The following is a 14,362-nucleotide window of genomic DNA, read 5'->3' as shown; positions in this document are numbered from 1 at the left end:
CTTAAAACCACATATAAATTCAATCGTTATCCGATTTAAAGGGTAAACAGTTTGGTGCCTACCATGGGGCTAAGGACAATAGTAATTACATGGTACAAGTTTTCATAACACACACTATTTTACATTTGTTCTTTTAAGTATCTTTGATTCCAGGATCAACATGTCGAACTCTCAGTCAGCACCCGTACACGTGGACAATGATTTCGGTCACCACGACAAAAATGATAACATAGCACCAGGGAACGACATACCTCTAGTTGGCCTCGATGGAGTTCCGGTTGTAGGTCCAATCGACGTCAGCTCGCATGTAGCCATCAATACAAATTTGGCTGTCGATCCCGAGAGCAACATCCGTAGCGATGTTCGATCAGCCGCTCAAAGCACACATGGTGGTAAAGAGGGCGGGATCAGCCTTCGGGTGATCTTTGAAATATTGCAGGCTCAACAAGCAGCGATAGCCCAGCTCCAAAACCAGATTCACCCACCAAGCAGGATCGAGCCCAAGCCGTCCCAGGCAGTTGCCCATAGGGTCGAATCAGTTTCAAGAAAATCGAATGGGAATGAATCGGGGGCCGATCCTGCAATCATGAAGATGCTCTAAGAACTAACAAAACGATTTGAGTCAGGAGGAAAAGAAGATCAAGGCAAATGACAAGAAGGTGGAAACTTACAACTCCAGGGTCGATCAAATTCCGGGGGCACCACCATATTGAAGGGTCTGGATTCCAAAAAGTTCGTGCAAAAACCCTTCCCCTCGAGCGCGACTCCCAAACCGATTCCCAAGAAGTTTCGCATACCCGAGATTCCTAAATACAATAGAACGACAGACCCGAACGAGCATGCCACCTCTTACACATGTGCTATTAAAAGAAATGATCTAGAAAATGACGAGATCGAATCTGTCTTACTAAAGAAATTCGAGGAGACCCTGTCAAAGGGAGATATGATATGGGACCATAATTTACCACCTAATTCTATTGATTCATTTGTTATGATTACAGATTCCTTTGTAAAGGCGCATGCTGGGGCCATCAAGGTCGAAACTAGGAAATCGGACCTTTTCAAGGTAAGGCAGAAGGACAACGAAATGCTCAGAGAATTCGTGTCTCGATTCCAAATGGAACGAATGGATATGCCACAGGTCGCCGATGATTGGGCTATTCAAGCTTTCACCCAAGGACTCAATGTACGAAGCTTAGTGGCTTCGCAACAGTTGAAGCATAATTTGATAGAATACCCGGCTGTTACTTGGGCTGATGCGCATAATCGATATCAATCAAAGATCAGGGTCGAAGACGACCAACTTGGGGCTCCTTCCTGGTCCGTTTATCCTCTCAGGCCCGTTGATAGAATCAAGAGGGACATTGATCGAGAAATGAGGTTGAACAGGGATCGGTACCGGTCGTATAATGGAGATCATATGAGAAGAGGATCTAGGCGAAATCCTGTACTAAATGAAAGGAGAAATGACCGAGGTTAGAGCTCTCGAGGGCTCATGAGCAAGAATGGATTCGACAGGCCTATCGGACCTAAAGAAGCACCACGATTGTCTGAATATAACTTTAATGTTGATTCAGTCGCCATCGTATCAGCTATCGGACGTATCAAAGATACCAAATGGCCTTGACCTTTGCAGATTGATCCAGCCCAAAGAAATCTCAACCAAATATGCAAATATCATGGCACCCATGGCCACAGAACGGAATATTGTCGATAGTTGAGAGAAAAAGTAGCCCGGTTATTCAACGACGGGCACCTTCGGGAGTTTCTGAGTGATCCAGCCAAGAATCATTTTAGAAATAAGGATTCCAATAAACATAACAAGCAAGAATAACATCAACACATCATTCATATGATTATTGTAGGGGTCGATGTTCCCCAAGGGCCGATTCTAAAATGCACCAAGGTGTCGATCACGAGGGAGAAACGAACTCGGGACTACATACCAGAAGGAACTTTGTCTTTCAAAGATGAGGATGCGGAAGGAATCATACAGCCCCATAATGATGCACTGTTAATATCTGCACTCATGAATAAAACTTAAGTTAATTGATCCAGGTAGCTCGGCCAATATCATTCGATCAAGGGTCGTAGAGCATCTCGGCTTACAAGACCAAATCATGACCGCGGCCCGAGTACTAAACGGATTCGACATGGCTTGTGGAACTACTAAGGGGGAAATAACGTTGCCAGTAAACGTAGTCGGGGGACATGAGATATAACGCCCTGTTTGGGAGACCGTGGATCCACAACATGAGGGTTGTGCCTTCAACCCTGCACCTGGTGTTAAAATTCCCAACACTAGAGGGTATTAAAACAATCTACGGGAGCAGTCCACTATGAAGGAAATATTTGTCGTTGATGAAGTGATTCCAATATAAACACTCCCATCGACAAAGGAGTCAGATTCAAAAGCAAAACAGGAAACCAACTAGCAATCACAGATGCCGGCATCGACCCAACTAGAAAAGTAGGGGACTAACGAAGACGAAGATTATGGGGTTCCTCGTTCCTTCATAGTCCCCGATGATTCTGACGCTACCAAATCAACAGTCGAAGAGTTGGAGCAGGTCATACTGATCGAACATTTGCCTAATCGAAAGGTATACCTGGGCATGAGGTTAACTCCCGAGCTTAGAAAAAAACTCATTCAATTTCTTATAGCTAACATAGATTGTTTTGCTTGGTCCTGTCTCGACATGACAGGTATCCCACCTAAGATCACCACCTATAAACTGAGCTTGGACCCAAAATTCTATCCAGTGAAGTAGAAAAGGAGACCCCAGTCCGAGATCAAGCATGCCTTCATCAAAGACGAGGTAACTAAGCTTCTTAAAATAGGGTACATCCGGGAACTCAAATACCCCGAATGGCTATCAAACGTAGTAGTAGTCCCAAAGAAAGGAAACAAACTAAGAATGTATGTGGATTACAAGGATTTAAATAAAGCATGCCCCCGAGGACTCTTTTCCTTTGCCTAACATCGATCGCATGATCGATGCCACGGCCGGCCACGAGATCCTTAGTTTTCTCTATGCTTATTCCAGGTACAACCAAATTCAAATGAACCCAGATGATCAGGAAAAAACCTCGTTCATCACTAAGTATGGCACATACCGCTATAACGCAATGCCATTCAGATTAAAAAATGCTGGTGCCATTTACCAACGCCTAGTAAACCGGATGTTCGAAGAACAAATAGGGAAATCTATGAAATTTTACTTTGATAATATGTTAGTTAAGTCCCTGCGAGCAGAGGACCATTAGAAGCATTTGCATGAAACCTTCACTATATTAAAGATGTACAACATGAAGTTGAATCCGAAAAATACGCTTTCGGAGTCAGGTCATGTAAATTTCTTGGATTCATGGTATCCAACCGAGGAATTGAGATCAACCCTAACAAGATTAAAGCTATTGAGGATATCACGGTAGTAGACATCGTGAAGATCGTGCAGAGGCTAACCGGGCGCATGCCGACCTGGGGTGATTCATCTCGAGGTCCTCCGATAAGAGTCGTCGATTTTTCTCGTTCCTGAAAAATAAAAATAACTTCACATGGTCTCCGAAATGCCAACGGGCCTTGGAAGAGCTTAAACGATACTTGGCGAGCCCGCCTCTGATTCACACGCTGAGGGCAGACGAACAACTGTACTTATATCTGGCAGTATCGGAGATAGCGATAAGTGGAGTCCTAGTTCGGGAAGAACAAGGTACGCAATTTCTGATTTATTATATTAGCCGGACCTTGGGTGAATCCAAAACTAGATATCCCCACCTAGAAAAATTGGCGCCCGCTTTGTTTAGCGCCTCTAGGAAACTGAAATAGTACATTTAATGTCACCCTATATGTGTTGTGACAACTTACCCATTGCGAAATATAATACATAAACCCGAGTTGTCGGGGCGATTGGCCAAGTGGGCCGTAGAGATCAGTGGGTACGATATTGAATATCGACCCCGAACAGCTATTATGTCTCAAATTTTGGCTGACTTCGTGGCTGACTTCACGCCGGCCTTAATACCCGAGGTCGAAAGAGAGTTGTTGGTATACTCGGGGACGTCCTCGGGAATCTGAACCCTCTTTACGGATGATGCGTCGATGATCCCATAAGCTCTGGACACAGAATTAAAAGGCCACGGCCACCCTAATCGGGGACTGTTATCTTAGGCAAGCCCGGATAGCTCGGGAAAACAAGTCCAATGGGCATCTCCCGAAATAAAAGGTTATCGGCCGAATTAACACGGCCTAGAGACATCCGAAACTCGTAAAAAAAGTTAGGCCTCCGGAAAAAAAAAATTCACAACCGGTTCTAAAGGCTACCCTTGGCAAACTACAATATCGGCTACCTACTTGGGGAAAAGGTTTCGATAACACCGAACCCCCCAAGACACCTTAAAACAAAGTAAAGCAAAGACAAGGTTTGTTCTAACTTTCGGACATAGCCTAAATTATTTTATGTTAAGGCGTTCCGGCCCAAATGAATACAAGTAAATAAGCAAAGGGAAAATTTGAAAGCCAAAGGAAAAGAAAGCCTTATGTATATAGTCTTTTTACAAAGGCCAGAATAGCCCAATATATAAATGTACAATGGCCAAAACGGCCTAAAAAGATGCAAGAAGCAAAACATAAAACATCTAAAGACCTAAGTGGCCTGATCCTCATCGGAGGTAGAGTGTTTATCCTCGGGGTCTCCCCCACCTTCTGACTCAGATAAGCTCTCGGAGCATTCCTCGAGAAAAGCCAATTCTAGTCCCTGTCTTCTTCTACCTTGGCATTCTCGTTTTCTGCCAGTATGTCAAAACCCTAAGCATGAACTCCCTCGAGGGATTCCCTTTGAGCTTCCCACCTTGCATGATCCACTATGCTCTTGGCCTGTGCTTGAATAGCCTCAACGTCAACCTTGAATTAGGACACTTTAGCATCGGCCTTGATATTGACCACGACCACCTCAGATTTGGCCGCCTTGAGCTCCGTGGCCAGGCTTTCAAGCTTATATTGGAGCTCCTCGATCTACTTGGCCTACACCGAGGTCTTCTCCTTTGCAGCCTAAAGCTTAGCCTCGACCGACGCTAATTGTGCTTGGACAACTTCCTTTTGCGAGGTTATGAGGTCCATATTTTTCTTGATCTCATCGACCTCAGTTTGTATCGTGTCTACCTGCACCTGGAGTTGTCCAATTTTTTCAAGACTTTATCAAACCTGCAGGATCGGATCGTTAGCCACTGAGTCCAGTTCGTCATCACTATCTTCAAGTACTCGATTTACCTGCTCGGCCCACTCAGTATGCTCATTTTGAGCTGCTTCTAACTCGGTCTGAAGCTTTTCACTCAGAAGCTTATAAGTATCTCTTCTCGGTGAGCTCCCGAACCTTAGCCTCGTGACGAGTTAACTCCTCCCAAATTCGGAGAAAAGCCTCATGGTGAAATACCGAGGACTGCAAGCATAAATAAAGGTGTTAGGAGTATTTACAAGTTCAAATTTAAAATAAATAATGAAGTAACATTTGAAGTTACCCGATTCAAATCGTGTTGGGCCTCATTAAATAGGCAAGGCATTTCCACCATGTCTATCATGGCTTGGTCCTCTTTGGTCACCAAGCAACTAAGGTAGCTAGAAATCCCCACGGGGTAGAGAAAACCTGGGCATCCCCTGGGACAAATAAAACTATCGACCGCCTGCGGTCAGGGTTAACACTCGGGGCCGAGAACCGATCCACCAGCATTGAGCTCGATGAAGGCCCACTAGCACCCGATAATGGTACCTTCCTTAGCACCGTTAAGTCACCAAGTCCGGTGACATCTTTTGAGGCAGCAGACTTTAATCTATCCAAGAAACTGTGGATATCAGTCACCCCTTGCGGCCCCTCATGAGAATGACCTTCTAGCATACCGGCCTCACGTATCATGGCGTTTGAGATCTGAGGGGACCCGGTAAGGTCGATCACCCCAAGCTTGTCCCTTGTGGTACCGTCCTATTGCCCGAGAAGTGTCAGCCTCGGTCTATCTCTCGACCTCCCTAGTCTAGGACAAAGCAGTCGCACCCCGTTCTGGTTCGCAGGTACTAGCCAATGCCTTCTCAATAGCCTCCTCAGTTCGGGGCAATGCGGTCCGCACCCGAGTCACTAGCTCGAAGTTATCTTCTTCTTCTTCTTCAGACTCATCCGTCAGTTGGTGGATCGAGTCCGATGGGAGGGAGCTGGTACTTTCCTTAGCTTTACGCACCAACCTCCTCTTTGGTTTTTTCTTCTCCGAGTTCGGGGAACTCGGAGCCCTTCTTCTCTTCTTTTCATCACCCTGCCTCGGAGCAGGGGACTCAAGAGGCACATCCTCATCACCAGATGGAGGCCTCATAGCAACGTCCTTGGGGAGACCTGCAAGAGAAAATAGATAAGAATTAGACAACGAAAGGAGGAAATCAAACATTATTACATCAGGAAAGATAACTTACCATGATTACGAGCCTCCCATCGACCCTTAGATAATTCCATCCAAGCATGCTCGGAATATGGCCTCTGTGATACAAGGCTCTCGACCCATTCCTTGAGTTGAGGAAATACGTCTGGCATCTAGGCCATATTTGCAACACCAAAAACATCGATAAGAAAGGACATAAGAGGGAAAACAATAAAGATTATATCTTCAAGGCAAAGTACTACTTACATTTTATGTTTCATTTCTCGAGAAATGGCATGTCCTCGGCAAGGATGAGGTCCGAAGTCTTTATTCAAACAAATCGGCCCATCCAACCTCGGTCTCGAGCCTCGTCTATACTCGAGAAGAAAGCCCTACTAACCCGGTGAGAAAGTTTGATCAACCCCCTTGATAGAGTCGGGAACTGTAGAGGGGCATAAGATGATCGAGGGTGAAAGAACACCCCTCGATTTTGTTTACAAAGAATCAAAAGAGAATCCCTATTCTCCAGAATGATAGGTGAATCTGGCAAAGAGTCACGTCGTACCTCTTGCAAAAAGCAACAATTATTGGGTCTAAGGGACCCAACGTGAAAGGGTAAGCGTAAACACTTAAGAAACCCTCCACGTCGGTAGTGATTGACTCCTCAGGCGAAGGCACCACCATATGTTTATTGGCCCAGTTACAATCTTCTTTAACCTTGGTGAGGAGATCGTTGGTGATCGTACATATGTACCATGAGACCGGCTTATATCGACCCGGTATCGAGGAAGTTTTTTCAATCTTAAAATCAGCAACGGTCGGGCAGCCCGCAGGAACGAACTCCTTAGAGTGTGGTTCTGCCGCAGCCCCATCGCCGGCGGGTCATGATGAAGAGGCGACCTCCTTTTGCGGGACAGTCTTAGAAGTTTTCCCCATTGTAGAACAGAAGAAAGGGAAATTATGAAGGTATGTTTAGCGATTTGCTAAAAGTTCAAGAAATTTGGGTGCAAATATTGGAGAGAAAAGTGATTTTTGAAGAACAAGAATAGGAGGAGCTTTGAACGTAAAGTTGGATTAGATGAAAGTTAGGGTATTTATAGCTTGATGATGACGGTTCAGAACCCATAGTGGCTGACCAGCAACAAACAAGTATTTAATGCCTTGGTAACTGGGCCGACAGAACGTTTCGGTACCCGTTTGTCGCTTATGTCTGTCACGTCGCAAATCTGAAGAGGCGTGGCCGGCACCCGGTGCCATACTCGGCCCGAGCGTACCACTCTATAACTATGAACTCTGGAGGGTAACCCACAACTTAGGACGATGAGGCCATATTCTAAATCATCTAAAAATTACGTGTACAACCAGCAATAATAAATTAAACATCTACATAGGGGTGGTAAAGCCACAATACTGATATAAAAAATGTACAAGACTCGTCTACAAGCCTCTAGAAATAATTGAATTGTATCATGGTCGGGACATGGCCTCGACCTACTCATCAAACCTGTATATATAAAATTGATTCCAAGGTATCGACCTGGTAACTCCGAGGAAGTGGAGCTTACCAACCAAGCTGATGTTTGGCTTTGTGTACTAGGAAGGTATATCCAGTTGTCTATTAGTACATGCAGGCATGAAATGCAGTGTCTCCAGCAAAATGGACTTCAGTACGAAATAATGTACCGAGTATGTAAGGCAACAAGATAACTAAAATCTGAAACTGAATTGATAATATAATAACTGAAAGTACTTGGGAGTCAAATATAATTTGAAGATATGCTTACCTGTGGATACTGACTCATCTCTCTCAATATAGTAAGTAAAATAGCTGGCCGACCATATAAGGCTCGGTATGTGTAACTGCTCTGCCGTAGTAGGCTCGCTCATAGGCGCTCGACCATACTAGGCTCTGTATCTCGGCCATTCTGGGCTCGTTCATAGGTGTCCGGCCACAGTAGGCTCGGTATATAACTTACCATCTGATCAGAGGTAGCCTAATAGGGGCCTGCCCATCGATTATAGCTCGATGGTGGTGAAAATACTGTAATACTGTGTGTGTGTATATATATATATATATATATATATATATATATATATATATAAAACCTCTGCTCTCTTGACTGGAAGAAAATAATACTTAACTGAATATAAAGTCCCGATAAGGGAGAATACTGTAACTTCTGAAACTAGTATAATGTGAATAAATTCATGAATGTGAACTTCTCTTTATGTCTCGTTATCAAACATATGTAGTTACGAAATCATGCCAAAATGAAGAAAAGGTTTAGCCTTTACATACCTTTGCAATATTCTCTCCAATCGTCAACCAAGCTCAATATGATCTTCTTACGTCTACAATTAGTAAACCGACTTCGTCGTCATCATATAAGCATTGTAACTCTCATATTTCAAAACTAATATTCTACACACAAAAAAAATGAACAGCACCTCCCCTGTTTTTAGTACATCCCATAAGTTACTAAAAGTCACCAAACAACCCAAACAACAATAATATAATTCAAAATAAACTCTCTAATTACTTCAATAACCATTTTGAGCGGCAAGCTCGATTTACAATTAACAAAATATAATTCAATCCAATTCCTTTTCCATGAATCTGCCTACAACTTGTATAACATCATACTTATGCTTACCATATCATTTTCATCCCAAAACATCATAAGAATAATCTTCAAAAATAGTCCACACGCCTAGCACCTTAACCTTTATCGTCAACCTCTTGTTTTTCATGTTATCTTCTTCAATCCACTTAATTAGCACATAGATAAGCTTAACAATAGAAGCCACACCATAATCAAACTATTTATAACAATTTTCAGCCACAAGCAACCATATATATAGCCTCAACCCATCCCACAAAAAAGATAACGATTCCTTATGCCATATCAATTACTATCTTGAAGATTTTAACTCAAACAACACATGATTAACCTTAAGCACAACCAAGAACATGATTTATATACCTTAGGCGCATATATATATATATATATATATATATATATATATATATATATATATATATATATATATATATATATATATATATATATATATATATATATATATATGCCTTAAAACAACCCAACAAAAGATAACAACAACTCTTTCCCTTTCAAGTGTTATCGTGTAATCTTCATCCAATAACTTAACCAACACATAGATAAGATTAATTACAAGAAATAGGGTGTTATACATACCTTAAAGAATCTGAAAAAACTCAAACCAAAGCTTCCTTTATCTTACAACCACCCTTAATCACATCACGACACCATATAGACTCCCTTCTTTACTTAGACTAACTTTTGATGTTTGATTATGGTGTATTCCTTTGGAATTTGTTTGGAGCCTTTGGGGAGCCTGTTTGGGAGGGTTTGGAGAGTGTGAGTCTGAAAGGAGAACGAAAAATGAGCAAAGATCATCCCTAAAACGAGATAAGAATAAGTAAAGATCTGGCTCCGACCAAGTGGGTCCCATAGGGGCCTCCTGCGCAGTCTCGCGAATTTCCCAAACTTAACTCGATTTTTCCGCAACTTAAATCCGATTTTTTCCAAACTTTATATTCCATATCCAAATATCATATATAGTCATATAATGAATTTAAACTCATTAAAATCATAATTAGAAAGTCTCATATTCATCTTAACTAACTTAAGACTTCGGTAAACCTTTCTTATTCTAGTAGAAGGATTTCGTCATTTTTTAGCGTACTTTAGATAATCCTATAATGATAGTGACGTCTGAAGTACGAGATGTAACAACATGTCCACTTAGAAATATTTTCTCCCGAATGATAACTCTTAAAGGCTTGAGAAAATGGGACGTAACATTAGTAAATCACTTTATATACTTTCAAAGAAGATCCCATTTTCAAGCTTACATCAATTGACTTACGATGTACTTTCACATACAAAATCATGGGGTGTAACAACGTCATAGTCGGGTGTCCCACTGACCGTTTGTCGCTTACGTCATGGCCCATCGAGACGAGATTCGAAAGTTCATATCGTTTCTCATCATCTTCTCTCTGAGAAACAAGGGAACTATCTGTATACGGTCAAAACCGTGCTCGCCCCTTGTGTGACTAATCGAGACAGAAATATGATAGGTTAAGGTTCAACCTCGAATTATATCGAACCGAGGTGCGAGGTTATACTGTTAAGTTTGAGACCCTGGGACCAAACAAAATCGAGATCGGGCGAGATCGAGGGAAATTTTCCAAACCGAATAACGGAAGGAAGAAATATCCGCGATCGGTTGTAGATCACGACAGAAATCTCGGCACGTATCAAGGATAGGCCAATTAATTAGCTAATCATGAGATTTCTTACCTCATATATTATTGTATCAAGAGTAGAACTGTCCTACTATATAAAGGAGGTCTGATCATTTGTAAAAGGGATCACATTACGCAACATAAAGCAATATACTATCATTTTCTAGCTTTTATCATCTTGTTACTCTGTTCATACATCTGTTGAAACATCTATTGGTTCAAGGGTGATCGAACTCGAGGGCCAAGGCTGTTCGATTCGTGTGGTTTGCATTTATTCCTTTATCGTCAATTTCAATATTAATCTATTCTCTTAATTCGTACCAAGTTGTATCATGAATCCTTAAAACCACGTATAAATTCAATTGTTATCCGATTTGAAGGGTAAACAATAATAAGCTTACTCTATTTGTCACATTTTATATGATATATGCTTAATATATAATCTAAAGCTAATAGCCAGTTTTTGTTCCAGTATATCCAGGAATATAACATATGTTAAAATTCATATTCGATCTCTATATGTAATATCGAACTTTGAATCGAGATATTTTTATCTGACTTATTCCTTTACATGAATTTGTTTTGGTTACATAAATACTAGCGCCATAATATGAAAAGTTTGGTTAGTGTATTGAAATACTTTTGGGCTAAAGTAATTGGCTAGCTAATTGCAAGGCCATTCGTCCCTCATGTATTATATATGTATAATCGATGTATGTAACAAACTAAAATATTTCATCCAAACCAACTGATTGTATTATTTCAACATTAATTGGAATTACAATGCAACTGCTAATGAGAGTCTAGAACCTAAATGTAGTTCTTTTTACCAAGTAGGATGGAAATAAGTGTAAAAAAAAAGAGTGACTTATCTATGTATAACATTCTTTTAAAAAGCACTATACATTAACGGACGTTTTGAACGTTAAGATATAGCGCTCTTTAAATATTTCTTTTAAAGAGCACTACATATTAACGGTCATTTTAAACGTTAAGATATAGCGCTCTTTAAAAAATGATATATATATATATATATATATATATATATATATATATATATATATATATATATATACGTCACTTTTTTAAAGAGCGCTATGCATGGAGGGATGACAGAGTTGTGGACAACGTTGGCATCAATGATGGGGGTATGGGCTTTCAAACAGTTTTCCCAGCAAAAGTCTGTTTTGCGTCCCTCAAATTCATCCATCGCATCTGCAACTGGTTCTTTGCCCATTACTACTATGACATAACGGAGATCGACGGCGTTAATACCAATGAGCTTTACAACACCGTTCAACTCTACCTGAGCAGCTCTGCCTCCATCACTGGGAATCGCCTCAGTCTCACAAGGGGACTCAATTCCAGCACCATCACTTTTGGGCTTTCCAATAAAGATTCTCTCATTGACACATTCAATGGTACTGTTAAAGTCCTGTGGGAACACGTCGTCATCCCAAGGCAGGCCCAGACATTTTCATGGCGTCCTCTCCCAGAAGAGAAAAGGGGTTTCCTCCTACGTGCCAAGAAGAAAGACAAAGCAGTGGTGTTGGGCTCTTATCTGGATTTTGTCATGGAAAAAGCAAATGAAATTCGAAGGAAAAACCAAGATCGGTTGTTGTACACGAATTCACGTGGGGGTTCAATTGATTCCAGAGGCCATCCTTGGGAATCGGTACCCTTTAAACATCCCAGTACTTTTGAGACACTTGCTATGGATCCTCAGGAAAAGGCTGAGATTATGGCACATCTTTTGGGCTGATTTTTATTTTTATTTTTAGGTATAGCGCTCTTTAAAGGGCGTTATACCCATTTAAATTATTGTTATGGCATGAGATTTATTGGCGGGCTCACAAAACAGGTATAACGCTCTTTAAAAAAGCGCTATACATCTATAACGCTGTTATTAAAAGCGTTATATGTATAACGCTTTTTTAAAGAGCGTTATACCTTAACGTCCAAAATGTCCGTTAATGTATAGTGCTCTTTAAAAGAGCGGTTATACATAGATATGTCACTCTTTTTTTTTACACTTATTTCCGTCCTACTTGACAAAAAGAACCACATTTAGGTTCTGGTATTAAGGATAGTGCAATAGAAAACTAAGAAGAAAGGTGATGAAAAATATACTAACTCAGAATTGTGGATGAAAAGTATAGAAGAATAGAGATGAGAAAATAGAGCTAACACTTGACAACTTCAGCATAAAATGCACTACGCATTCTACTGTATTTATAACTAATTATTTCACGTTGCACTTCACGCAGTGAGCACTTGCCTACGCTCAAAATGGGTCTCATACATAATTTCCAATTCTCCAAATATGTCCTTCACCGAGTCACTTATTGAGTTCACAACAATACTTACCGTCTCAAATAGAACCTTGTCCGCAAGGTTCGAGTAAAGTAGAAATTGCAGCAATATCCGCTTGACACTGTCAACGGCAAATGAGTAATTCACAGCAACATCTTCGCATCTGGTACGAGGCGTAATAATATAGTGACGTAAATCAACATCTGCCATCAATGAAAGCAATCTTATGTCACACCTTAAGGTACCCAAAAAAGCATCAGCAACAAGCTTAACGTAGTGGCTCATTACTCTTGCATCAGTGCAAAGAAATGCACAGGAAAGGGCAACATAAATTAGTCTAATCTCAATTTGAACAACTCTTTTTCCCATCCCTATTGTTAAATTGGGTAAGGCATTTCACGAAATTTTAGCTTCCTCACTGTGATTATAGCCATGGAAAATAGATCTCGCCATCTGACACTAGGGATAAAATGATTGAATGAATGTTGCACCCTTTTTGTTTATGTAACGATGATTTGGTTTCATCCATCCAGCTTCTTCAGAGGCCTCAACAATATTTATAGCAGTTGCACTTAGATCTTTGGTTCGAGGTAGCAACTTAACAGAATAATATGTACAAATACCACCAAGCAAAACATTGGCAACAACCTCCTTCCTACATACAAGATCATAGGTGTTAGGTAGCAGAACCTGGATTCCTGGATCATAGGGGTAAAAGTCGAAGCGTTGGCTCGTAATAACCTGCCCAAGTAGTCCTGCGTCCTTAGACATTGAAACAATACAAACAACACATGATGCTAACTTCTCTTCACTATAAATCTAATTACCCCATAGTGTAGCTAATGGATCATAAGTAGAAAAATTATTACTATTTGTAAACATATTTAGGTTGATAGAATATGTTATAGTGATATCATGTATACCGGGATCAAAGGGAAGACTAGCAAACTTGAGATAAACAACCAAATATACTGTGGAAGATGAATAATATTGCGAAATATATATGATGGTTTGGAACCCCACCTTGACAAGCCCTCTAAATGGCTTCATGTTAACCCCAACAACCAGTAAGTACATATCCATGAATTCTGCAGCTTCATATATATAGTTTCCAGCATAAACTAATTGACTTGATCGACCATGCAATATATAAAATGAGGACATAACGTGCATTGTCATGTTCGAGCTTAGACTCTTCCATTAAGTTGAGACAATGCAGTCCTTTGTCAAGCTTTAATAAATGTGCTGGCGCTTTGCTCTTCCATCCTTTTTTACCAGCAAACATAGCCAAAATCTTACTAGGTTGATGCAACTTTAGAACTTTAGAATTAGGAACTCCAACCCAGCAGGAAAGCAACA

The 14,362-nt window shown here is 40.9% G+C and overlaps 2 protein-coding genes across 2 annotated transcripts; both read left to right on the top strand.

The window, feature by feature from the left end:
- Positions 1 to 943: 943 nt before the first annotated feature.
- On the top strand, positions 944 to 1,480 carry LOC138903047 (uncharacterized). Its single transcript, XM_070190960.1, has one exon. The coding sequence runs from the start codon at positions 944 to 946 to the stop codon at positions 1,478 to 1,480; it is 537 nt and encodes a 178-aa protein (XP_070047061.1).
- A 10,360-nt stretch (positions 1,481 to 11,840) lies between these two features.
- LOC108945028 (AAA-ATPase At5g57480-like) lies at positions 11,841 to 12,452 on the top strand. Its single transcript, XM_070190959.1, has one exon. It carries the CDS (start codon positions 11,841 to 11,843, stop codon positions 12,450 to 12,452), a length of 612 nt encoding a protein of 203 aa, XP_070047060.1.
- Positions 12,453 to 14,362: the final 1,910 nt, after the last annotated feature.

Source organism: Nicotiana tomentosiformis, chromosome 12, assembly GCF_000390325.3.
Source record: "Nicotiana tomentosiformis chromosome 12, ASM39032v3, whole genome shotgun sequence".
Lineage (NCBI taxonomy): Eukaryota > Viridiplantae > Streptophyta > Magnoliopsida > Solanales > Solanaceae > Nicotiana > Nicotiana tomentosiformis.
The sequence above is the reverse complement of the archived record's forward strand: the minus strand, read 5'-3'. Positions and strand labels throughout refer to the sequence as shown.

Excerpts from the sequence above, each read along its gene's own strand:
- LOC138903047 (XM_070190960.1), top strand. The coding sequence starts at position 944 with ATGATATGGGACCATAATTTACCACCTAATTCTATTGATTCATTTGTT.
- LOC108945028 (XM_070190959.1), top strand. The coding sequence starts at position 11,841 with ATGGGCTTTCAAACAGTTTTCCCAGCAAAAGTCTGTTTTGCGTCCCTC.